Consider the following 26,107-nt stretch of genomic DNA (forward strand, 5'->3'; position numbering starts at 1 on the left):
GATTGGAACGGTTCAAATTCAATTCGGTTCGCATTCAATTAAGGAGAAATTTTTTGGTGTGTTTAAAACATGGAGTAGAATTCTTGTCATAAGGGTTTGAAGGGAGGGAGTTTGAGTCACTGAGTGTGTTGTCCTTATTGTCATTTCATAAGAAAGTTTGTTAAAGGTTTTTGATTTTTAATTACTGAATGACGTTTATTGTCATTTTATATTAATTTAATATGGTCGATGCAAACATTGGAAAGAAAAAGAAAAAGAAAAAGTTGAGCATGACCAAAGGACATGATTATGTTTACTTTTATCTTAATTTTATTTTGATTAATTTAATTTAAGGTTAAAAAAGAAATAGGAGTGTATAAAGAAAAAAAATAGTGTGTTGAAATTACTTTTTTAAAGTAGACGTGGTTTGAAAAAGTTAGTTATAGTAGTGTGTTTCACTCTATGCTTACAATTTCAAATTCCCTCACGTGTACAGTCATTTAAGTTTTGACAGCAAATATTAGGTGACATGAAGGCACTTGTCCCGTCCATATTTAGGCAAGACTTGACTTCACTCTTTAGATTTAGGGTTTAAACGCTTTAACAATTACTTATCGTTTGTGTTAAAAAAAATGAAATTGGAAGTGACTTACTATATGTTTGGATGAGGGAAATAAACTTGAAAGTTTGACAAAAGTCAGAAATTATAAATTCACATGCACCAATTCCTTTGTTTGGATTCATAAACATAGAAATTTAGAATTTATGCATAGAAAAAAAAATTGGAATTTGGAACTTCTAATTCTCAAGTTTAAATTCGATGTAAATATGTGTCATTTCCAAATTTCTATGAGTGAGAACTTAAGAATAACAAATTTCGTATTCAAATTCTATTGTTTTTTTAGGTTAACCAAACAAGAAAATTCACAAATTCTAGACAATAAAATTCCGTCATTTGAATTTCCATCATTCTAAAATTCCTTAGTAATTTAAAATTTCCTCATCCAAATATAGTGTTAGTGAGTGCAAATTTTGAAGTTGAATTACTATAATACTTATGACTCATTTGGAAAGTGCTTTTAAATGACTAAAAACGCTTTTCTTTTTTTTTAATAAACGATATTATCTACGCTAAAGGGCTAGTAATAATGTGGTTCAAATTCACCTTTGGTGAGAATCGAACTCAAGACCTCTCACTTACAAGTGAAAAGGAATCCCACTAGACCATAGTATTAAGTGGTGACTAAAAACACTTTTAGAGAAAATATTTTTTATACTAATCTTTAGTAAAATGCAAGTTAATCTTGAAAAATAATGCATTTCAAGTATTTTTGGAACCAAAAATACTTTCCGTAAAAGTGTTTTCAGTAATTTAAAGCACTTTTCAAACGAGCCTTTAAACTTTTCATATCCTGTAAATAAGGAAGACTTGTATCATAGTGAAAATCAAACACCTTTGTGGCCCTCCTCACTCAGGCTCCCCCACCCCCTCATACCTCATAGAACCCTAATTACTGATTTTTTATTTATTATAGTATAAAGGGTAAATTACATTTACCACCTCAGATTTGGGTGTCATTACAATCTCATACTACATCTTTAAAACATTTCAATCTCATATCTTTAGTTGTTATTTATTTCAATTGTATACAACCGTTAGTTAATATGTTAAATTTTCTATTAAGTGATGATGTGGCAAGTTTGGAGGCCCCATTTTGCTAACTTGGAGCAAACTTATGACACGTTGATAAATAAATAAATTATTAATAATCTAAATATTAGAAGATTATTTCAATTTATTTAATATTTTATATAAAAATAATATAAGAACAATACTTGGCTACTTAAAGATGAGTAGGAACTTCTATTAAAATTTCTCAAAATTGTTCGTCGTCAATTTATAGAACTTCGTGTTTATAATCAGAATCGTTCATATTATAAATCACTATATAAAGATCGCATCTGCAAAAAATCAATTAAAACTAAGGTCGTTTAGTCATCAAACTATTTAAAAACAAATGAACGGTATTGGTAAAAGCATTATGAAAAGGAAGTACCCTACAAGAGGGTTTTGATTGATGGAGGAGTTACGGTCAATGTGTTGTTGTACAAGCAAATGAACGGTATTAGTAAAAGCATTATGAAGAGGAAGTGCCTTTCAAGAGGGTTTTGATTGATGGAGGAGCTGCAGCCAATGTGTTGTTGTACAAGCAAATGAAGAGGATGTGTAGAAGTTAGAAGGATCTCATCCCCACGGATCTAACAGTTTCTAGCTTCTCTGGAACCATCATTAAAACTCATGGGATATTGACCCTGAAGGTTGACTTGGGCTCCAAGCAAATCATGCTAGCCTTCTTCGTGGTGGATAACACTTCCATTTATGGAGCTTTACTAGGCCAAGATTGGATTCATCAGAGTCTTTTTATGCCTTCCACCCTACACCAACGGGTAGCTGTTTACCACAAGGAATGAGCCATGTGACCAGAATTTTGGGAGATGAAGGAGGCCGAGTCACGACCATTCCTCCCCACTGGCAATGTAGCAGAAGCCAGCTTTTACAATCCCAATGTTGGGATTTTCCAATGCTTAGGAACAGATGAGAACGGCCGCCTAACTAAGGTGACGGCTCAAAAGCTTTTGGAGCAAGGATTGTTCCTCACAAAGGAAGAATGGGATAGACCCCATATTATCCCAACTCCTCAATACCAGTAATGTCAAAACAAAGAAGAAATGACCAAGTAGTTGCAGTCAAGTCCTTAATCAAAAGATTGTTGGTGTATGGAAGAAAGAGAAATCAAGAAAATGAGGGCTTGGCCGATGAACAAGGGGAAAAAACTTCAAGCAGCCAGAATAAAAATGAAGAAGAGTTTTTTTGGAAAAGAGTTGGCGGCAGCCATACAAATGGCTAAATGTATATATGACCTGGATGGGCTAGAAAACTTGCCCGAGAATCCATAGTTAGTCGAATTTTTGTGTGCAGAACCTAACAAGCCACCACCAGAGGTGTAAGACCCTTTGGAGACCATTGATTTGGGGACTAAAGAAGATCCAAGACCTATACAAATCAGTGGCCTATTGGAAGCTTACGATCGAGCAAAGGTAGTCAGCCTTCTACATAAGTTCAAAGACTTTTTTACTTGGCATTACACCGAGATGCCAGGTTTAGATTCAACCTTAGTAGAACACATAATGCCTATTAAGGAGGGATATAAACCTGTGAAGCAAGCACCACAGAGGATGTCAAATGAGATCAAAGAGAAAGTCATGGTAAAGGCTGGATTTATTAGGCTTGCTAAATATGTCGAGTGGTTGGCCAACATTGTACCTGTATTAAAAGCTTTAACTAATGCAGTTCGATGTTGTGTTGGCTATAGAAACATTAATGGAGCCACGCCTAAAGATGAATATCTCATGCCCATGGCTGACTTATCCATAGATGCATTTGCCAAACACAAAGTCCTATCTTTCATGGATGGGAATGCTGGTTATAATCAGCTAAAAATGGCTAAAGAAGATATACACAAAACAACTTTTAGGTGCCCAGGTCATGTTGGAGCATATGAATACTTAGTGATGCCATTTAGGCTAAAAAATGCTGGTGCAACCTATCAAAGAGTGATGAATGCCATTTTTCATAATCAGCCATAGCGTGGAGGTATACATTGATGACATCGTGGTAAAGTCTAAAACTGAAGAGCAACACTTGGTAGATCTTAAACAAGCCTTAACAAGAATGAGGATACATAAGCTGAAAATGAATCCTAAGAAATGTGCTTTTGGGGTAAGGTTGGGCAACTTTTTGGGTTTCCTTGTTCATCAAAGGGGTATAGAGGTTGACAAGAACAAAGCTCAGGCAATAATGGAATCACCTCCTTCTACCAACAAAGTACAAATGCAAAGGCTATTGGGGAAGATCAACTTCTTAAGGAGATTCATTACTAATTTGGCGGGTAAGATTCAGCTGCTAACTCCTCTGCTAAGATTGAAAGACAAAGAAGAGTTTGAGTGGGGCCCACCACACCAAGAAGCTTTTGACATAATAAAAGCTTACTTAGCCTCTCCACCAGCGTTCATGCCACCTCAGAGAGGCAAGCCTTTAAAGCTTTATATTTCTGCCTCGGAAAAGTCAATGGGAAGCTTGCTAAAATGGCATAGGATCCTCTCCGAAGAATCCCGACCCGACCAAAATACATTTTATTTAAGGGTGGGCACGGTCTGGTTCACCTTTCAAACCTAAATTGGAATCAGAAAAAATGCTACGGTTTGATCATTTCGATTCTTATAAAGTTATCACGGAAATTGAATTAATCCGGATTGGGATGGTTCAAATTCAGTTCGGTTCGCATTTAATCACAAAGAAATTTTTCAGTGTGCCTAACACGAAATAGAATTATTGTCTTAAGGGTTTGAAGGGAGGGAGTTTGAGTCACCGAGTGTGTTGTCCTTATTGTCATTTCATGGGAACATTTGTTAAAGGTTTTCGTTTTTTAATTATTGGATGACCTTTATTGTCATTTTGTAATAATTTAATATGTTCGATGCAAACATTGGAAGGAAAAAGAAAAAAAAAAGGTTGAGCATGAACAAAGGACATGATTATGTTTAATTTTATCTTTTTATTTTATTTTGATTAATTTAATTTAAGGTTAACTAAGAAATAGGAGGAACATTACTTGGCTACTCAAAGATGAGTAGGAACTACTTGTCAAAATTTCTCAAAATTGTTCATTGTGAATTTATAGAATTTTGTGTTTATAATTAGAAATGTTCATATTATAAATCACCCTATAAAGATCGACTCTACAAAAAATCAATTAAAACTAAGGTCGTTTAGTCATCAAACTGTTTAAAAATAATGAACGGTATTGGTAAAAGCACTACGAACCATCTATGTATTCGCTACAATACATTGACTAAATGACTTTAGTTTTAATTTATTTTTTGCAGAGATGATCTTTACAATGTCATTCATAATATGAACGGTTCTGATCATAAGCACAAAACTCTGTGATTAAAACACTAAGAGTTTTGAGTAGGAGTTCCTACTCATCATTGAATATCCAAGTATTGTTCAAATAGGAGTGTACTAGTAAAAAAATAGTGTGTTGAAATTACTTTTTTTAAAGTATTTTGGAAAAGTTAGTTATAGTATTGTGGTTTGCTCTATGGTTTCAAGTTCAAATTCCCCCACGTGTAGTGTCATTTAAGTTTCAAGTGACATGGGAACACTTGTGCTGTCATATCCCGGCCCGAGTCCACCACATCCCAGGCCCGCTCTACCACCGTAGCACGATATTGTCCGCTTTTGACTTACCATTCCCTCACAGTTTTGTTTTTGGGAACTCACGAGCAACTTCCCAGTGGGTCACCCATCCTAGGAATGCTATGACCTCCTTCTCGCTTAACTTTGGAGTTCCTACGGAACCCGAAGCCAGTGAGCTCCCAAAAGGCCTTGTGCTATGTAGGGATGAGAATATACATTTAAAGATCACTTCCCTGGGCCATGTGGGATGTCACATGTGCCGTCCGTATTTAGGCAAGACTTGACTTCACTCTTTGGATTTAGGGTTTAAACGCTTTAACAATTACTTATCATTTGTGTTAAAAATAATGAAATTGGAAGTGACTTACTATATGTTTGGATGAGGGAAATAAACTTGAAATTTTGACAAAAGTCAGAAATTATAAATTCACATGCACTAATTCCCTTGTTTGGATTCATAAACATAGAAATTTAGAATTTATGTGTAGAAAAAAAACTTGGAATTTGGAACTTCCAATTCCCAAGTTTAAATTTCATGTAAATAGATGTCATTTCCAAATTTCTATTAGTAAAAACTTAAGAATAACAAATTCTGTATTCAAACTCCATTGTTTTTTTAGGTTAACCAAACAAAAAAATTCACAAATTATAGACAATAAAATTCTGTCATTTTAATTACCATCATTTGAAAATTCCTTAGTAATTTAAAATTTTTACTATATGTTTGGATAAGGGAAATAAACTTGAAATTTTGACAAAAGTAAAAAAATTATAAATTCACATGCACCAATTCCCTTGTTTGGATTTATAAACATAGAAATTTAGAATTTCCGCGTAGAAAAAAAACTTAGAATTTGAAACTTCCAATTCCCAAGTTTAAATTCCATGTAAATAGATGTCATTTCCAAATTTATATTAGTAAGAACTTAAGAATAACAAATTCCGTATTCAAATTCCATTGTTTTTTTAGGTTAACCAAACAAAAAAATTCACAAATTCTAGAAACTAAAATTTCGTCATTTGAATTTCCATCATTCTAAAATTCCTTTGTAATTTAAAATTTCCCCATCCAAACAGAGTGCAAATTTTGAAGTTGAATTGCTATAATACTTATGACTCATTTGGAAAGTGCTTTTAAAAGACTAAAAACATTTTTTTTTAATAAACGATATTATCTATGCTAAAGGGGAAAAGGGTGAGCTTAGCCTCACAATGGGTTAGCAATAATGTGGTTCAAATTCTCCTTTAGCGAGAATCGAGCCTAAGACCTCTCACTTATAAGTGAAAAAGAATGTCACTAGGCCATAATATTAAGTGGTGACTAAAAACACTTTTAGAGAAAATATTTTTTATCCTAATCTTTAGTAAAATGCAAGTTAATCTTGAAACTTTCCCTAAAAGTGTTTTCAGTAATTTAAAGCACTTTTCAAACGAGTCCTTTAAACTTTTCATATCCTGTAAATAAGAAAGACTTGTATCATAGTGAAAATCAAGCACCTTTGTGGCCCTCCTCACTCACACCCCCTTAAAAAAAAAGGCCTCGGAGACCCCTAATTATTGAATTTTTTTTATTATAGTATAAATGTGTGTGAGGAGAAGAATAAACGAATGGTAGGTGAGAAAGTTTCAAACCAAAGTAAATGTTTTAAGCCAACTTACCATGAAATTACAGTCGCTTGATAAATCTTCTTCAAATCAGGCCGGATCAGGCATCGCAGACTGCGTTTCTTGGAAATCACTAAAAAACTGGAATCAGTGCAAAAGCTCCAGGGATTACGGTGGTGGTTCTCGGTTTTACTGAGAGGGAGAAGGAGAGTTGTAGAGGGGGTACATATGGGAGAGGCAGAGAGTAGTGAGGGATGAGAAAGAGTGACAGTGTTGGGAGTTGGGGGAGTCTGAGTGGGGTAGAAAGAAGTGAAGAGAAGTGAATAGAGGGTTGAGTGAATAGTGGGGGTGTAATGGTGAGTCAGATGGATTGGATGTGTGATAGAAACCAAAGGAAAATTCTAGAGATCCAGCTGGAGGGCATGCAAGACCGAAGCAAAAGGAAAATAGGATAGAAGGTGGGTCGATGTTTGACACATGAAAAGGTTAAGTAAAAACGATGCGGTCGAAGCAGAGAAAGAAATGATGAAAGGCCCGTGTCTGGGAAGGGCAAAATAGACTTTTTACTGTAGAAAACGTAAAACAGTATCTTATCCAAAGAAGAAACCGAGGGCATTTTGGTCAAACCACTGTTAATGAACAATGTTTTTATGTTGGGTTTTAGTATATGTATAATGTCTCCAAAGGTTTTCACCCGTTAAGAACGTTTGCTCCACACTATTGAATGCTATATCTTGTAATATCTCTATATAAAAAGAAAAAAAAAATTAATGAAAATGGCTTCAAATCTTTACATTTTAATAAAAAGTAATCGACTAATTTTATTTAATACTACATACAAAATAATTTAAAAAAAAAAAGACAAAATATTTTTTGTGGTGTTGTTTCTCAATATATGTTTGGAATATAGGGTGTGTCACAGCTCGTCCTGGAATTTCATATTCGTTGATATGAAATGACGAAATTGCCCTTGACGGTTGCTAAGGTACGTGTGGCGTTATTTGAATAAATGCCTACTCTCCTAAAATCTTGGAAAATAATTTGAGTTGGATTAAAAGTTTGGTATGCATGTTTTGTGTGGTTAGGGATTTAAAGAATTGGATTGTGTTGTTTTTGTTGGACCACACACGGGACACATACGCTCTCTCCTACCTGTGCCCTCTCTCTCTTTTCCCTCTCAGTTCACTCTCTCTCTCTCTCGAAACCGTACGGACAAGAACCAAGGACCCTCAAATCTTCACAGATCGAAGGTTCTAAGGTAAGAATCGAACTCCTCTTGAGTCCCTGAGTTCAAATATACTAATTTTAGAACTTAAAACCTTCGATATCATCGTGAAACCATAACCCCGAAAATGTGCAATGTTCATGCACACGTGAATTGTTGAATTTCAAGGAATTCTAAGCTTACAGTGAGCTTAGTAAGGTCCTAAGGAAGCTCGGAGTGTTTAGTTTGAAGGTTTTGGATGTCGAGATCGCCGGGTTCGAAGTTGGCCGGTTTTCTTGGAATTTCTCTGGTGAGATTTCGTATGTTTTTAAACCTTAAAGTAGTGTAACGTGATTCTACACGCTTAGGGCTTCAATTTGATATAAAATGCGTGAAAAATGGTTGAGAAATGATGGAGAATAAGGAGATTGAAAAATCTCCAATTTTTCGGCAACCGGCAAAACCAGTCCGGCGATTGGAGGAAGAAGGTGACACGCGTGCGGCCTCGAAATTTTTTTCTAAAAATACCTTGATGTCCGTGACGTCGAGTAGGTCACTGTGGTATATTCATATACCCAAATTGAGCATTGTATGAGAAGTTATTTCGAATTGTCGATTATGTGCTTTAATTAACGTTTTTATAGTTGTTTCGCATATAGGTGATACCTATCCCGAGGACAAGCGCATTCAAGGACGTCACGGGGGTTACGACCCTTCGACTTACCAGTGAGTGGGCAATATTTTATGTATTTACCTACATACTATTGATTCTTCCCAGAAATTGAATTTAAATGAAAGTGTGTTTTGAAATGCCATGCATGCATATTATGAATTATATGAATTAGTAATTAATGCATATATAAGTGAAATGGTGTTGTGGACGCACAGGTGAATATCAGGTGAGTTTTATGTTATTCATGTGAACTATTGATGATGTGAATTGTGTTGAAAGCTCATAACCTGCACCTCTAGTGTTAGTGCTTATATTATTCACCCTACACCGCACGCTCACCTTGGATCCAAGTAGGTGCATGTCATACAGACCATTAGAGGGTTCCGACATGTCGTACAGACCATGAGAGGTGGTTCTGACTTGTAGGTGATTTTAGATTATTATACAGTTGTTGATGAGAGAAGCACTAGAGCGTATTCTTACACCTTTCTTATCGTACAGACTACTTCAGGTAGTTCCGATTTATGTGCAGAGTAGCGCCGTACAGGTCACTGCGGTGACTCCGGTTGAAGTGGATATTGAGCTTTAGAATTAACCGTACAGGACTAACTGCAGGGTCTCTGGTTGATTCATTATTTCACCTGTTATATTGATGCATCCTTATTCTGTTATTGACATTTATAGCATGGCATACTTTCTGATTTTTGATAAAGAATTGTGATTTGAGATATATGAAGATTATATGCAATTATGTTATTTTCTGGGAAAGTATACAGGTTTTACAGCGAGGGATTAGAAATGTTATTAATTGAAATGTTTTCAAAAAGCTTTGTTTTACTGACCCACTCAATTTTGTTTTGCGCCCTTTCAGGTTCTAGTTAGCAGCGTTGGTGGCCCACGAGGATTACCACGACGTACTGACAGACTACATAAATGTAGGACTCACCTTTGGGTGTTGTAATTTAGTTATGGTCCTACTTGACTGCACCTAGTACTTATGCTCTGAATATGTGTGTTTCACACTTAAACTCACTCTAGCATGCCAGTTGGATATTATTGCTACTATTTGGTTTTTATTTCTTCGTATTTCTCTTACCTATTGCTTTCGCGTCACACTTTTGGTTACGTCACACTCACGTAACGGCCAACACGCCTTGATTCTAGGATCGGGGTGTGTCAAGGTGATACACCATGTGCTCTGTATAAGGATTGAGATTCTTGTGTTAAAAAATTAATAACATAAAAAATAAAATTTCTCACTACTTACATAATAACACATGGTGTACCACTTGTGTTACGGGCATAAGGAAAAATTTCTCCTAGATGAGACCGAAACTCAAGAAATTGGATGAAGAGCTACATTTATTATTGTAGGTATGTAAAAAATGTGAGGAAATTTTAATTTGGTAATTGAAAACAACTTTTTTAAATATAATTACTGAGAACATAATCTTCTCAAGGTTTTGATCTAAATGATCACTTTTGGGTTCATCGTTTTCGACGCAATGGATGCTTTTACAAGACCAAAAAAGGTCTAAGTTTCATACCTTATGAAACTGAACCAAGTTAAACACTATTTATAAAACTTGACCAATAAGTAAACACTATTCATGAAATTATACCAATAAGTAGACACTATTTATAAAACTGAACCAATAAGTAGATATTATTTATGAAATGAAAACTAGAATTATGCACTATTTCCAAAACTAAATCAATAGGTGAAAACTATTTATGAAACTGAATTATACATTATTTATGAAACTGGACTAAGAACTAGACAATATTTATGAAACTTGACCAAGAACTAGACACTATTTATGAAAGTGGACCAATAACTAGACACTATTTATGAAAATAGACCAAGAAAGAGATACTGTACCAATTACTATTCATTGTTTATGAAACTGGATCTAATAACTAGACATTATTTAAGAAACATGACCAAGAACTAGGCACTATTTATGAAAGTAGACAAAGAAATAGATACTATTTATGAAATTGGACCAATAAATAGTGTAGTTTCGTTCAGTTTCATAAATAGTGCAATTTTGTAAATAGTGTTCAGTTTCATAAATAATATTCAGTTTCATAAACAATGTCTGTAATGGATGCACGGGTCCGGCGTGTCATTTTTATTTAATGATAAGAACTTAAAATAATGAAGATGATTGCAGTGGCTTACAAAAATTTGAATTGTATGCCAGAATTTGCTTTAAGAATTTTGATTCTACTCCAGAATCTCCAATTGAATTCTAATCAGGGCGAGCGGAACTTCATATTTCTTTTTTCAATCGAAATAGTGGGGGAAATGAAGTGGTCAAGGGAGAGAACTAAGTGCGACGCGCTCTGGGTTTTTCAGTTTCAAGCTGAAACTTTATTCCTTCTTTTGGGTTCGCAAACCCACGATAAATATTGCTATATGCAACATTATTTGTGACTTACTTATAATAGGGTCACCAATATTTTTGAGCTATTATATCCCGTGCAAATTCTCTTTTATTTGTGATGGCTGTGCTTGTAGTGTTGGTTTCTTACCTTTTAGGGTTGAGGTTGTTTTATTATAAATAGCATGTTTGTTATTCAGTTGAGAATAAGTTAGTTACAATGTAGCTTCTTTGAGTTTTATAGCCATTTTTTGTATTTTTTTGTTTAATAATATTCTTGTTATTTTATAATATTGTTCGTCTCTGATGTTCAACTAAAAATAGTGGAAATATTTAGAAAAATAACCAAATTTGAATCCCATATTAATTATAACCACCCTTGTAAAATTATGATAATTATAACCAAAGATTAATATAAAAATACTAATATACCCTAATGATTGAAAATATAGAATGATTAGACTTAGAAGCAACTTGTCGGTTGACTGGAACAGGTTCTTGGAGGCAACCGGTGAAGATGGGAAACTGGTGCAGCGGTTGATCTCCAGTGTCATCCACACAAATCTTTTTAGAATATTTCTTCCTGTCAGTTTTCTTTCTGAATTGATCCTCTCTTGCCTGAAAGATGGGAAATTGCTGCTCAGTCACTCTGCAAGTGACATGCGACGCCCTCATCAGTCGCTGCCTGGACTGCACCTTCGGACGAGCAGCCTACCTTTGTTCCATGGAAAAAAATCTCAAGTCCCTCACAAACGCGTTGGAAGAATTGAAAGCGCTGAAGAACGACGTCGACAGGGCCGAGGCACAAGAGCAGAGGAGGTTAGACCAAGTCCAGTGGTGGATGTCGAGGGTTAAAGATATCCAAGTGGAAGTCGTCGAATTGTTGGCAGACAAAGATCCGGAGCTTCAGAAGTTATGTGCAGGAGGATGCTGCTCGAGTAGCTGCAAATCAAGCTACGAATACGGGAAAAACGTGAACGAGAAGTGGAAGGAAGTCGATGATTTGATATCGAAGGGAAGGACTTTCGATGTGGTGGCCAGGGAGGCTCCGCCACCGGAGATGCGACAGACGGAGCAGACTGTGGGGATGGAGTCCATGATTGTTGAGCTATGGAAGGAACTTGAGGAGCCAGAAGTGGGAATTGTTGGGTTGTACGGAATGGGAGGGGTGGGGAAAACTACACTGCTTGATCAGATCTACAACAAGTACCTCGACACCCCGAATGACTTCGATTTCATAATCTGGATTCCGATTTCAAGAAATCACAGGATTGAGAAAATTCAGAACGAGATTGGGAGGAAAATCGGGTGTTCTAGTGACAAATGGGAGAACAAAGAGGAGCGGCAAAAGGCTCAGGGGATCTTCTGGGCGTTGCGGAAAAAGAAGTTTGTGTTGCTTTTGGACGATGTGTGGGAGTGGGTAGATCTGAAGAAGGTAGGAATTCCAAACCCCGACGAAACAAACCTGTCGAAACTGATATTCACTACTCGCGACGAGCACGTGTGCAGCAAAATGGGTGGTCGCAAGAAAAGAGTCAAGTGTTTGGAGGAGGAAGAAGCATGGAAATTGTTTAGGGAGAATGTTAACGTCGCGGAAGATGTGCTTTCTCTTGATCCCGAAATCCCTGTCCTGGCTAGGAATGTGGCAAGAAAGTGCGCCGGGTTGCCTCTTGCTCTGATCATAGTTGGCAGGGCAATGTCTTGCAAGAAGACAGCAAGAGAATGGAAAGATGCAATTGATGTTTTGAGGAGATCGGCTTCGGAATTTGAAGGTATGAAAGAAGTTTTCCCACTTCTGAAGCTTAGCTACGACAATTTATCTAGCGACCAAGTCAAGGCTTGTTTCTTGTATTGTGCGTTATTTCCGGAAGACTATGCTATTCATAAAGATGAGTTGATATACAAATGGATGGGTGAGGAAATATTGAAAGAGTATGCCGATGTAGATGGAGCTCTAAACAAGGGTTACACTATCATCGGTACTCTTGTTCGTTCTTGTCTGTTGGAAGATATAAGAGGCCATGTAAAAATGCACGATGTGATTCGTGATATGGCGTTGTGGTTAGCTTGTGAACTCGAAGAAACAAGAGACAATTTTATGGTTCAAGCTGGCCATCTTTTGAAGGAAATACCGAATGTTGAAAAATGGGAGGGTGTGAAAAAAATGTCATTGATGGCCAATGACCTTGAAAATCTTGACACAATACCTTCATGCCCCAATCTACATACCTTGTTTCTCAGTAATAATCGTTTGAAGATGGTCGCTCAAAATTTCTTCAATTCTATGTCCACCCTACGAGTTTTGGACTTGTCCAAGAACAAGGATTTAGCCCAGTTGCCATCAGGAATATCGAAATTGGTTTCGTTACTATATCTTGATCTTTCAGAGACATGCATAGCAGCGCTTCCAATTGAGTTAAAGGCATTGGTGAAGCTAATATATCTGAACTTGGAGCATACCAGTGAACTTGATATGATTCCGCAGAATTTACTGTCTAGCTTTTCGAAACTCAGAGTTTTGAGACTATATAATAGCGGTACTTGTAAAAGCATTCTTGGGGATAATGCGCACCTGGAAAGTGAATTGCAAGGTTTGAAGCACTTGGATATGCTAACCTTTACCATACAAACTGATCTTATTTCCGAAAGGTTTTTCACCTCCAACAAGCTACTGAGCTGCACTCGTTTTCTATGCCTTGAGGGTTTAAGCTTTCTTGATATATCACCGTTGGCGTATATGAAACGTGCATATTCTCTTACTATTAACAGTTGTGATCGTCTGGAGTACAACTTAAATGTTTTAAACCAAAGTTCCTTCAAACACCTTGAAGCTGTGGATGTACATGATTGCGCCAACTTGTCGGACTTGACATGGCTCGTCTTTGCTCCAAATCTCAAGACATTATCCATACGCTCATGCTCCAACATGACAGAAATAATCCGACTTGAAAAATTGGGTGAAATTGCCCAAGTAGATGAGATGAATCAATTCTCAAAGCTTGATGAATTGATATTGGTAAGTCTACCGCAGTTGGAGAGCATATACAGAGACAAAACCTTGCCCTTTCTGTATCTGAAGAGAATCGAAGCCCGTGGCTGTCAAAATTTAAAGAAGCTTCCCCTCAACCTCCCGAAACGTGATCTTGTCATCACTGGAGAAGAAGAATGGTGGAATATGCTCGGTTGGGAGAATGAAGCTGTTGAGAGGGCTTTCCTCCCTTGTTTCAGACCATACAAGTAAGCGGTGCATGATGCAGGAGCCATGTTCGTGGTAATTTTCATTTCATAAGTGCAACTTTACACATGTATTTAGGCTCGTTGTTATGTAATATTGTATTCATTGTCATTGAGTACCTCTGCATCACATGATCAATGTGTTAGCTGTGATGCCGGAGTTCAGGGAGTCCGGATTTCTCTGTCGCTTCTTTTCCTCTACTCTTTTGTTCCATATGCATCATCTGCACTTTGTAACTACAATCCATGGTTGTACTTTTAGTTACTTCTATTTATTCCAAGAGGAAAGCAATCTGATTTCAGATGTAAAGGGTACTGACCATTTTATGCTTTGAATAACAGTCTTAATTGCCTGGAACGATAATAAGGGTGATGATGGTGGCTATGATCTCATATTGCCTTGCAACTAGTCTCCGACCCCTCGCAGCAGGTAGATTTAGCGATATGAAAACTTGCAAGTTAATCTGTGGAAGAGAAGTTGCTAATTCTGCTGCATCTTGTTCATAATTCAAAAGACATGGCACAGAAAGGTATAATTTGCTGTCAACAATTTTTGTGATGTTTTGCGATATTGGTGCCGGGTTTGGATATCATGGCCGAATTCTTATGTCAGGTATGTGCTCGCGAGGGAATTGAGATGAACTCTGAAGAAAGAAAAAGAAACAAAAACAAGTAAGCTTGTTTTGACAAAAACAGCTCTCCAAAAGAAAGAAAAAGAAAAAAAAAAGTTGGGCATTTCTTGAACTCTGAAGAGATTAAAAATGATGCAAAAAAACTGAGAAAATAGAACATCAACGTACAAATGAATGCAATCTCTCTTTTGGCGAAATGGCAACTGCTGTAATCAACAACAATAAACAAAGGACTTTTGTAATTAACAGCATCCGTCAACGTTCTGAATATTACCTTCCTGTGGAATTTCCACGAGGATGCAACTCTAAATTCTAAATAGTGCTGAGATATAAGGGGGAAATTTAAAAGGAGATGCAAAATATTGAACTACAAGTAAAATACTGGATAAAACAGGCGTAGATCACGGGCAGGAAGAAGGAAAGTAGGAAGGAAAAGATTTCAGAATAGGAAGTTACCAGATTTCAGATTAGTTGAGCCACATTTGTTGAACCAAGAGTTATTCAGCTGCATGCTCTTCACAAGCTGGTGAACTCAGAGGTCGTCTCTTTGAACGCTTTCAAAATTAATCTTGATATTTGGAATGTGGGAAATCTTATCCCACTCCTTCCCAGTCCCCACAATGCAATGGTCTTGGAGAACCTTAGAGTCTGTGATCGTCAAATTCTGTAGTGGTGTCTTTTTCAGGAAGTTTGGCAGCACGTCTAAACAAAAGCAGACATAGCATTGTTCTACAAGAAATATCTTCTTCCGCAGACCTTACGCTCCCTTTCCACACTTTCCACTTTCCCAAGGAAGAAAACCGAAGTTCACTCAATTTTGGGAATGAAACAGATGATGATATTTCCGCACCATCAGTTCCTATGCACAAAAACTCAAGCCCCACATTTTTCACACTTTTCATAAGACATATTTCAAGTGATTCAAGGGATGGAAGTTTTCCCAGGGGAGGCAAAGCCTCAGAATATTGGCAGGAATACAGGACACGCCTTCTCAAATTAGTTAAGGACACCATCCAATCCGGAGAAATGGTGGTGCCTCTGTACTTCCGTATCTCTAAGGATTCTAAATTTGAATGTGGCTGTAAGCATTCCGGTATTATTTCATCTTCAAGCCTGCGCTCTCCACCCCAATCAAAATCTAGCTTCATATTAACAAGGAGCTTTCTATACATAAAGTTCTGCTTTCTCAGCCTCACCCAACTGTAATGCTTCATTCTTGTCACAACGTGCTACAACAAACATATCTACCGTTTGAAGAGAAGCAAGTCTTGCAATTCCTATCGGCAATCCCTCTAGATTAAAAGACCAATCAATATGAAGATGCCGTAAGTTTATCTTTCCAACTCATCATTACCAGATAAATTGAGATATCTCAAATGCATAAACTCACCAATTTCTTCTGGTAGTTCCTTGAACCAGCAGTCACTCAAATCTAATGTCCTACGACTTGATAGATGCGAGAATATAGCAGGATTTATGATGGTGTTTGTGGAACCCAAAATGAAGAGAGTTCGTAGACTTTTTCCATTCCAAGTTGACACAGGAAATGCAGCATCAGGTGCTAGAACGAAAGTGGAATGACGAATCTTTTCAATCACTGGGTTATATTTTTCTGCAACACCATCAACATCCATGATAAAACATTCAGATTTTGTGAGAAATTGAGCAAAGTCGTGCACTAAGTCATGCATCTTGCATCTTATAATATTTCCTTTATGATCTTTTTCAAAGTCCTGGAAGCTGATGCCGCGCCTAATTGACCAGCTACGAAATGAAAAGAGAAGGCAACGACTATGCGCGCACGAGAGAGAGAGAGAGAGAGAGGGAAGGAGATAACTTTATTTATTTTAATTTTTGTCAAACCATACTGTTTTCTCATTTTACACCACAAGATTTAGATTATTACCAAATGAGCTCGCGATTTAAAGTTTCGCATATTACACCTTGTAGTTTTTTTAATTGCACCATTTTATTCATCCGTCAATTTCACTGTATACTTAAAAGTTAGGGTAAATTACAAAAAACTACTTTAACTATGGGTTCAATCACAGTTTTATATCTCATCTTTAAAATATTTCAATGTCATACATTATCTTCGAATTTGTTACAATGTCATACATTTCATCAGTTTGTCTGTCTATTATTCTGTTAAATGCTGACGTGGCATGAGACGGGACCCACTTTCTATTAAAAAATTAATTAAATATTAAAATTTTTAAATACAATTATTTAAATATTTTTATAAAAATAATGTGGGACACACCCACCTTCTTCTTATCCCATCCTTCCTCCCTTCACTCCAAAACCAGAACCACTTTCTTCCCCATCCACCCATGTCCCTAACCCCCAACCTTCCTTCCCCATCCACCTTCTTCGAATTTGTTGGAAGTCTTGGAGATTTGATGCCTTTTAGAAACATGTTCAGAGAGAGGAAGATGGGGAAACCATCAGATCTACGCAATCTATCGTCTCGACCAGTTGCACAACATTCTCTTCCTTCTCTTCAATGATGTCCTATTTACTATTCTGTCACTCCTCTACCTCACTTATTTCGACTCTGTCACCCTTTTCTTCCACCGCCTCTTCCCCATCGACACCGCCTGTTTTGCCACCGGGTTCACTGGCTCCGTCACCGCCCTTTCCGCCCTCTACCTCTTCTTCGCATCTAGACACTTCCTATACTCCTCACTCCCCATCCATTATGATGTTGCCCAGCGCATGGTCGGCTCAGTCAACGAATGGTTGACCTCAGGAGACTGCCATTCGGGGATGGGTACTTCGACGTCGTGGTGTCTGCTGTGTTCGTCCACACTATCGGAAAAGAGTAAGGCCATTGGACGGTGGCGGGGAGGTTCTCGTCGGAGATGGAGGTGTAGTGGGGAGGGAATTGGTTGTGGGTGAAGCAAAAAGGGCAGATCCAAATCTTGGCAGTGTAATCGACGATGGAGAAGGGGTTGAGGACTGAGCGGCATGTGCGGTAGCGGAGGGGGGTGTAGGGGAAGACGGGCATGGAGAGGAATGGCTTGATCGGAGTGTAGATGGATGGGTGGCTAGGTGGATAAGACGATCGAGTAGGGAGGATGAGGGCGAGGGAGTGTCACTGTGGGTTCTGGTTTTGGAGTGAAGGGAGGAAGGGTGGGGGAGACGGGTGGGATAGGAAGAAGATGGGTGGGTCCCACATTATTTTTATAAAAATATTTAAATAATTGTATTTTAAAATTTTTAATAGAAAATGGGTCATGCCTCAAGGCACTTCAGCATTTAATAGAAGAATTGACAAACAAACTGACGGAATGTATGACATTGCAATAAATTCGAAGATAAGGTATGACATTAAAATGTTTTTAAGATATGGTATGAAACTGTGGTTAACTCAATAGTTAACCTAGTTTTTTGTAATTTACCGTAAAAATTAAGTGTTGACGTGGCATAAATTGGATTTACATTTGAAGCACGTCTTGCACCAATTTAATCCCTGTGTAACAATAGTTTAGAGTATTCGTCGAAAAGCGTAAAATACTTATTGTCGAAATTGTCCATGGACGGATGATTTAAACGCAATTAACATTGTTTTCACTTTCTTTTTTTTTGGGTAAAAGCTTGTTTTTTATTCTTTATTAAATAAATGGGGAGTCTGCACTCCCCTTCCACCTTCGGCACTCTTAAATATATAAATATATATATATATATTTTAATATAATTGGTCATAAATTGATCTTAAACTCGTTATTCATGATATTTAAATATAAGATCTCTCACTTATAAATAAAAAATAATCCTAGTAAATCATCGAACTAAGTCATTAAACTGTGTTCGTGTACTTACATAGAATATGTTCACCACCACCCAATACATTATTAAAATGTGACACCACTGTAGTTGCGAACTTCTTGTCATTCCATGTAAGTTTCACTTCCAAACAGTAGATTATGCTTTAAAAAAATTAAGAAGGATTACAATCTTCAAAGAGGACTTGCTGGATTAAATCCAAAGGCTCTGCAAACTAAAAACACTCAAGATTTCGTTGGCATAAAAGCACCTGTAAATGGACCTATTGTAAGTAGTTTAGTTCAAGGATCATCTCTGCTTGACCCACGCGTCAAACCATCTTTTCATGTTGACGTTGATTACGTGGATGGATAAACGTTTGCACACGTAATCAACGTCAACATGATCTACTTTTCTGCATGAATTAGAACTCAAGCCATATACTAAGAACCCAGGTGCGCATACGAGAACATCATCTACTATTTCATCCCAATACAGCAAGCTGACTAGGGCTTTCAGTTTCAGATGACTGGCTAGTCAGCTTGCTTTATCTGGTTGCAACCACACTTCGTTAATCGTTACACTCTTAAATTTGTTACCGACTGCTAATGTATCCAAAGTCGATCCAGCAAATATATATACAAACCCGAAAATTTGTTATCTAACTGCTAATGTATGTACATTTCTTCCATTCATGTAGTAATACTTGAAGGAAAACAAGCAATAACGAACTATGACAAACTCATATCCTTGAAAAGGAAAAAAAAATGTCTGAAGGGGAAGTTCATCAAATCTGCAATGCCTGAGAGTCTCAAAGCGTAACTCAATAGGTGTCCTGTTCCAATGCACGCATCAAACGTTAAATTTGATATTTGGGATGTGAGAAATCTTGGACCACTCTTTTCCTTTCGACTTTTGGCAATGTTTTTGGAGGATCTTACACTTGCTGATCGTCAAATTCTGCAGCGGTATCTCTTTCAAGAAGTGTGGCAAAGCCTTTACGCAAAAGCAGGAGTCAATCTCTAAGGACATGAGACATGGCATTATTTGGGTCGAACTATCTTCTTTCTTGGACTTTGATGCCCCTACCCACGCATTCCACTTGAACAAGGAAGAAAAACGAAGTTCCCTCAGTTTCGGGAATGAAACTAAACAGCACTTTTCTGCACCACCGGTTTCTATCCCCAAAAACTCGCACCCCACCTTTTTCATGCTTTTCATATGACATATTTCGAGTGATTCAAGGGACAGGAGTTTCCCCAAAGGAGGTAGAGACTCACAATCCAGGCAGGAATGCAGGATAAGCCTTCTCAAATTCGTTAAACTCATCATCCAATCTGGAGACACGGTTCTGCCCCTATACTTCCGAATCTCTAAAGATTCCAAATTCGGATGTGGTTGTAAAGCTTCAAGTATAATTTTATCTTCGAGCCCCCTCTCTTCACTCCCATCAAAATCTAGAGTCAAATCAACAAGGTTTCCTCTGTTTACGAGTTCCGCTTTCTCAGCCTCATTCACATCTTCTAGGTTCCCACACCTACATATATGAAGATACCCTTCAAGCTTGTTCAAAATTTTCAAATCTCCCAGCTTAAATGCTTCTTCGTTGTCATACTGTGGTAGGACGAGCATATCTAGTGTCTGTAGAGAAGTCAGTTTTGCAATTCCCTTGGGCAAACTCTCTAGATTAAAAGAACAATCAATGTGAAGGTGTCTTAAGTTCAATAGCTTCCCCATCCTCTCTGGTAGTTTTCTAATTCGCATACAATCGTTGATCAACAAAGTTTGCAAGTTAGATAAATCACACAGCGTCTCAGGTAACCTTTCCAGCTCTTCGTTGCTAGATAAATTGAGATATCTCAAATGTATAAACTTTCCAACCTCTTCCGGTAGTTCTTTGAACCAGCAGCGACTCAGATTTAGTGTTCTCAGACATGTTAGATGCAAGAGTATATCAGGGTTTATCGCAATGTTCATTGAACTCAATGTGAAGAGCGTACGCAGTCCTTTTCCGTTGCATGCTGAGTTAGGAAATGCAGCCCCAGGTGCTAGGACAAAAGTAGAATGACGGGCTACTTCAATGTTTGCCTCTCCGAGGTCAGCCCCAGGTGCTAGGACAAAAGAAGAGTCACAGGTGCCTCCACTGCCAGACTCTTCAACGCAATCAATACCCGTGATAAAGCAGTCATACCTTGTGACATATTGGACCAAGCGATGCACTTCTTCATGCATCTTGCATTTTACAATGCTCCCTTTATAGTCTGTTTCAAAGTCTTGGAAGAAAGACCGCATCGCTAAATTCATAAAGCATTCTTGGCCTAATATTTCCTTCTCTTTATTTCTGTCGACATTGAAACCAAGATAACCTTGCGACATCCACATTTTGATCAAATTGTCTCTCTCAATGACATGACCTTTCGGAAATATCGCACAATATGAGAAACAACATCTAAGCACAGGTGGCAGATCATGATAGCTAAACAGAAGCAGGTCAAAAGTGCTTATGTTGTTGGCATGTCCCAATTCCCACACCATTTCCCGCAAAACAGATTCCCACTGTCCTCTGGTATTCTTAAAGTGCATGAGACCCGCCAAGGTCTTTATCGCAAGAGGCAAGCCATAGCACTTCTTTACAATTTTCTTACCAATTCTTTCGAGTTGTTTGCACTCACTTGCATCCCTTCCGAAAAAAGCTCTCTGTCTAAACATTAACCACGCATCTTCCTGCGACACTGCGCTTAGATCAATTACGCTAGTAGCTCCCATCATCTTAGCAATGTTGCTAGTTCTTGCAGTCAGCAAAATCCTACTCCCTGCTGCACCAAAACGCAAAAGCTTCCAAAGAACATACCCCTTTGAGAAGTCTCCATCCCGGAGATCCCACGCATTATCAAGGACTAGAAGGAACTTCTTTCCACCAATCGATGCACGAATACTCTCTAACAAAGCTTCCCGTTCAACAAAGTTCAACGTTCCACTCTTACGAGGGATAGCTTCAAGAATTTTTCTGGCAACCCTCGGCTCATCAGGCGAAACAGAGTCGCACCCCCATATCCTCAGATCGAAATGGGTTCTGACACTTTGATCATTATATGCTAACCGGGCAAGAGTGGTTTTCCCCATTCCACCCACCCCAACAATTGAGATTACACCATTCCCCCAACACCCTTCACTCCTCTCAGGTACCAATTTGCATATCAAAATCTTCGTATCTTCGTCTCGGCCATAGATTGCGGACTCTACTTCTTCAATTAACTTATAAGTGGCAGTTCCAATTCCTAGTCTCCCGGATTGTTCAATCTCTCTATTTTTTACAGAATTAAAATTGAACCTATGTCTCTCAGTTGCAATTTCACTCAGTCTTTCCCTCAAACACTTTATCCTCTTTGCAATTCGAACCCAATCGACTATATCAGTGCAACAAAAGCACGAGGTGAGTTGGGAAAAGCATACCTTCACAAAGCTAAAAGCTTTCGATATTCCACGACTTTCTTCTTCTTCCTCCTTCTGGGTATCTTCTGATTCAGGGACGGCAGCGCTGCAGCACTCATCGAGCACGTCCTCGATGTCGCAGCTGGCGTCTTTGAGCTTGTCCAACCACACTCTGACTGGCTCCTCCTTCACTCCCCTCTTCTCGGCGTCCTCTAGAACAGGTTCGATGTCGCGGAGGATTCTGGCGAGCTCTGGGAACCTGTGTTTTTCTTGGAGCTGGTCTATGAGTCTGGAGACCAAGGCGACTGCATCAGCCATGATCGGAGCTGTAGCTTGACTAACAAGAAAGAACGGAAAAGGGTAGGAAAGTTAGGACAGAGGAAGATACATTTGTACAAGAAAATACCCATTAGAAAAAGGAACGTTGACCAAACAAGAAAAAGGAAGGGAATGAGAAAGATATCAAATATGCCGTTGCCCAATTTTATAATAATGTTTCACGTGTGTCCAAAATAGAGTTTAATCTTGTACCAACAGGATCCTCTCGATCCTTTTGGTGAGGATTCTGATATCCGTAAATTGTGTTCGTTTATCGTACATTATGCGGTCATTTTTTGTCAGGTACTGTTTGTATTTAATTTTAAATAAAAATATTTAAAATGATTTCTAACCGTATGATGTACGATGAACGAATATGATTCAGGGATTCCCGGAATCCTCACAAAGAGGATCTAGCGAGGATCCGGATTCAATCTTGTATTTTCAATTTAAGTGTTTGCCTTTTGAATGAGTTCCTAGTGTCACGGGCCATGTGTTAAAAACAAAGAAAATGCCCAAGACATCATATATCTAAGCCCATGAAGCCATGTCTTCATGGAAGCTTCTGGAACGTCCCGGAGAAATCAAGGACGTGGCGGAGCATTCAAGATAATCTTAGGGCATTCCGGAACATTCCACACAAGTGTACATATTTAAGCCTCACCTAGAATAATCTAGATTAGGCAAGTTGTATCTAGAACTATGCTAGATATTTTTTGATGTAAGTAGGGGATTCTAGAACCCTCCATTGAGGAGGTGACTTAGGCCTATAAATAGGAGGTAAGGCCATTTGGCCAAACCATCCAAGAATTGTAAGCAATTGTAAAGTTCTCTTAACTTTCAATACAAAGCTTCCTTTCTCCCATCTTCTAAGTGATCTTAGCATTCTCCAAGCTATCTTAGCTTTCTTTGTGATTCGATCCGGGGAAGCGAGGCTTCGAAGGCTTACTTAGCTTGTTCATCGAGGTATTCAAGTCTAAGTGCCGCACGGGCGGAAGGCTTAAAGAGTCATCCCGTGACAGCTGGTATCAGAGCCAAGCTCGTGAATCACTTGAAGGAAAGTAGGATATGGCAAGTGGAGAGATGGTGTCCGGAGTCTCCGACCTAAGGGAGCGTACTGCCGAGGTCCAAGACGTTGCCAAGAGCAAGCCAAAGTTAAAGGACTTGCAAGCATCGATGGAGACCATGGAAGAGCGACTCGAGAAGGTGGAACGAACCATACTCGAGTTCGATACTCGACTTGATGAGGACGTTGTCGACAAGGAGGAAATCCAAACCATGGTGGACAATGGTAAGGATGAACTGCGTGGCTTGGTGGAAGGGCTACGAGATGAGCTCCTTGGCGCTCTCAACACCATGGCAGACAAGATGCGGAGGGAAGTCCAGGTTCACCTTGACAACATAGAGGCAAGGTTTGTGGCGCTTCAAGAAGAGATAAAGGACACAAGGGAACTTAAGGGAGATGTGGCGTTTTGTAAAGAAGCAGTCGTGAAGCAATTCGTGCAAAGGCCGAGGGAAATCAAGGCGTTGGACTCCAAGGTAATCGACTCCTTTAAACCCAAATCCTATAATGGGAAGAGGGAAGCAAAGGAGCTCGACACATTCGTGTGGAACGTGGAGCGATACTTCAAGTACCTGAAGCTTGAAGATGACGAGTCCAAAATCTCAACGGCAACCATGTTCTTAGCTGACAATGCCCTTATGTGGTGGCGTCGCCGGAGCATGGAGATTGAGCAAGGTACGTTCTCTCTCACCACTTGGGATGAGTTTAAGAAAGATCTTATGCTGCACTTCTATCCCCAAAATGCCAAGTACGAAGCCAAGGAGAAACTAAGGTGGCTCAAGCAAACGGGGAGCGTCAAAGACTATGTCAACGCCTTCGTGAGCTTGTTATTCGAGGTGCCCAACATGTTAGAGGAAGACAAGCTCATGTACTTCATGAGTGGATTGCAAAATTGGGCAAAACTCGAACTACAAAGGAGACATGTGCAAACATTGTCTGATGCCATTGCAGCTGCCGAATCCTTGATTGAGTTTAAATCAAGCCACCAAGGTGATTCCAAGTCCACGGGGAAGAAGGGTAACCATGAGAGAAGTGGGGGAGAACATAAGCCGAAGGACAAGGCCGAGACAAGCAAACCAAAGGAGAAGAAAGCCGATAAGCATGACAAAGGCAAGGGTAAGTCTTGGCAACCCACTTGTTACCTATGCGACGGCCCTCACATGATGCGAGATTGCCCACAAAAGAAGGCCCTTAAGGCCATGACTTTCAAGGAGGACAAGGTCAAAGAGAGTAACGATGCAACGATGGGATGCATCCGTCTACTGAATGCCATCCAGACAACCCTCTCACAACCTAAGGCTCAAGTTGGGGGAGGATCATTGTTCGTCGACGTCAAGACTGGTGACAAGACGACGCGTGTGTTGGTGGACACGGGAGCAACACACAACTTCATGACGTCGGAGGAAGCAACAAGGCTTGGCCTCCGAGTCACAAAGGAGCCTGGTAGCGTGAAGACGGTAAATTCCGCTGCCACCCCTATTGTTGGAGTTGCGCGCAATGTACAAGTAGACATTGGCACATGGAAGGGAACGATCGACTTCACCATAGTCAAGATGGACGACTATGGCGTAGTCATTGGGTTAGAGTTCATGGACAAGGTACGAGCCTTTCCCATTCCCTTCTACAATATCTTCTGTATCCTAGCCGACGGGAGACAACCTTGCCTGGTGCCATTGGAAAGGCAAGCCAAGAAGTGTACCCAACACTTGTCGGCAATTCAATTTGCCAAATCTTGGAAGAAAGGCGAGGCCACATTTCTTGCAACCCTAATGTTGAATGAAGGGGAGGAGAAGTACGGGCCTTTGCCGAAACAAGTGGAAGACGTCCTTACGGAGTTTGCGGACGTGATGCCTAAGGAACTGCCAAAGAAGTTGCCACCAAGGAGAGAGGTCGACCATGTGATTGAGTTGGAGCCTGGTGCTAAGCCTCCCTCTAAATCACCTTATAGGATGTCGCCACCCGAGTTGGAGGAATTGAGGAAGCAACTCAACGAGCTACTTGATGCTGGCTACATCCAACCCTCCAAGTCCCCATATGGTGCACCCGTCCTGTTCCAACGCAAGAAAGAAGGTAGCCTAAAGTTGTGCATCGACTATAGAGCATTGAACAAGATTACCATCAAGAACAAGTACCCACTTCCGTTGATCGCCGACTTATTCGATCAACTTGGTGAAGCAAGGTACTTCACAAAGTTAGATCTTCGATCGGGATACTACCAAGTGAGGATAGCCCCTGGAGACGAATCGAAGACGGCGATGGTGACCAGATATGGAGCGTTCGAGTATAAAGTCATGCCATTTGGTCTGACCAATGCCCCCGCAACATTCTGCACATTGATGAACAAGGTATTCCATCCTTATCTTGACAAGTTTGTCGTGGTTTACATTGATGATATCGTTGTCTATAGCAAGACATTGGAGGAGCACGTCAAGCACTTGCGCATAGTGTTCAAGACCCTTCGGGAGCATGAACTCTATGTCAAGAAGGAGAAATGCTCCTTTGCCACAAAAGAAGTAGAATTTCTTGGCCACAAGATAAAGGAGGGGAAA

The 26,107-nt window shown here is 39.0% G+C and overlaps 2 protein-coding genes across 3 annotated transcripts; one reads left to right on the plus strand and one right to left on the minus strand.

The window, feature by feature from the left end:
• Positions 1-11,465: 11,465 nt before the first annotated feature.
• LOC103405581 (probable disease resistance protein At5g63020) lies at positions 11,466-16,659 on the plus strand. 2 transcript variants are annotated; one of them, XR_524452.4, is made up of 3 exons: positions 11,466-14,382; positions 14,688-14,875; positions 14,959-16,659. XR_524452.4 is itself a non-coding variant. In XM_008344593.4 (2 exons), exon 1 carries the CDS (start codon positions 11,737-11,739, stop codon positions 14,350-14,352), a length of 2,616 nt encoding a protein of 871 aa, XP_008342815.1. In that variant the 5' UTR covers positions 11,466-11,736; the 3' UTR covers positions 14,353-14,382; positions 14,688-14,946. The 2 variants fall into 2 exon arrangements, 1 of the variants encoding a protein (XP_008342815.1); XM_008344593.4 differs by lacking the exon at positions 14,959-16,659 and having other exon boundaries at positions 14,688-14,946.
• A 2,938-nt stretch (positions 16,660-19,597) lies between these two features.
• Positions 19,598-22,495, minus strand: LOC114822477 (putative disease resistance protein RGA3). The gene has a single exon (XM_029096853.2). It carries the CDS (start codon positions 22,493-22,495, stop codon positions 19,598-19,600), a length of 2,898 nt encoding a protein of 965 aa, XP_028952686.2.
• Between the last annotated feature and the right edge of the window lie 3,612 nt (positions 22,496-26,107).

The sequence above is a fragment of the Malus domestica genome, chromosome 17 (assembly GCF_042453785.1).
Source record: "Malus domestica chromosome 17, GDT2T_hap1".
In the NCBI taxonomy this organism is placed as follows: Eukaryota; Viridiplantae; Streptophyta; class Magnoliopsida; order Rosales; family Rosaceae; genus Malus; species Malus domestica.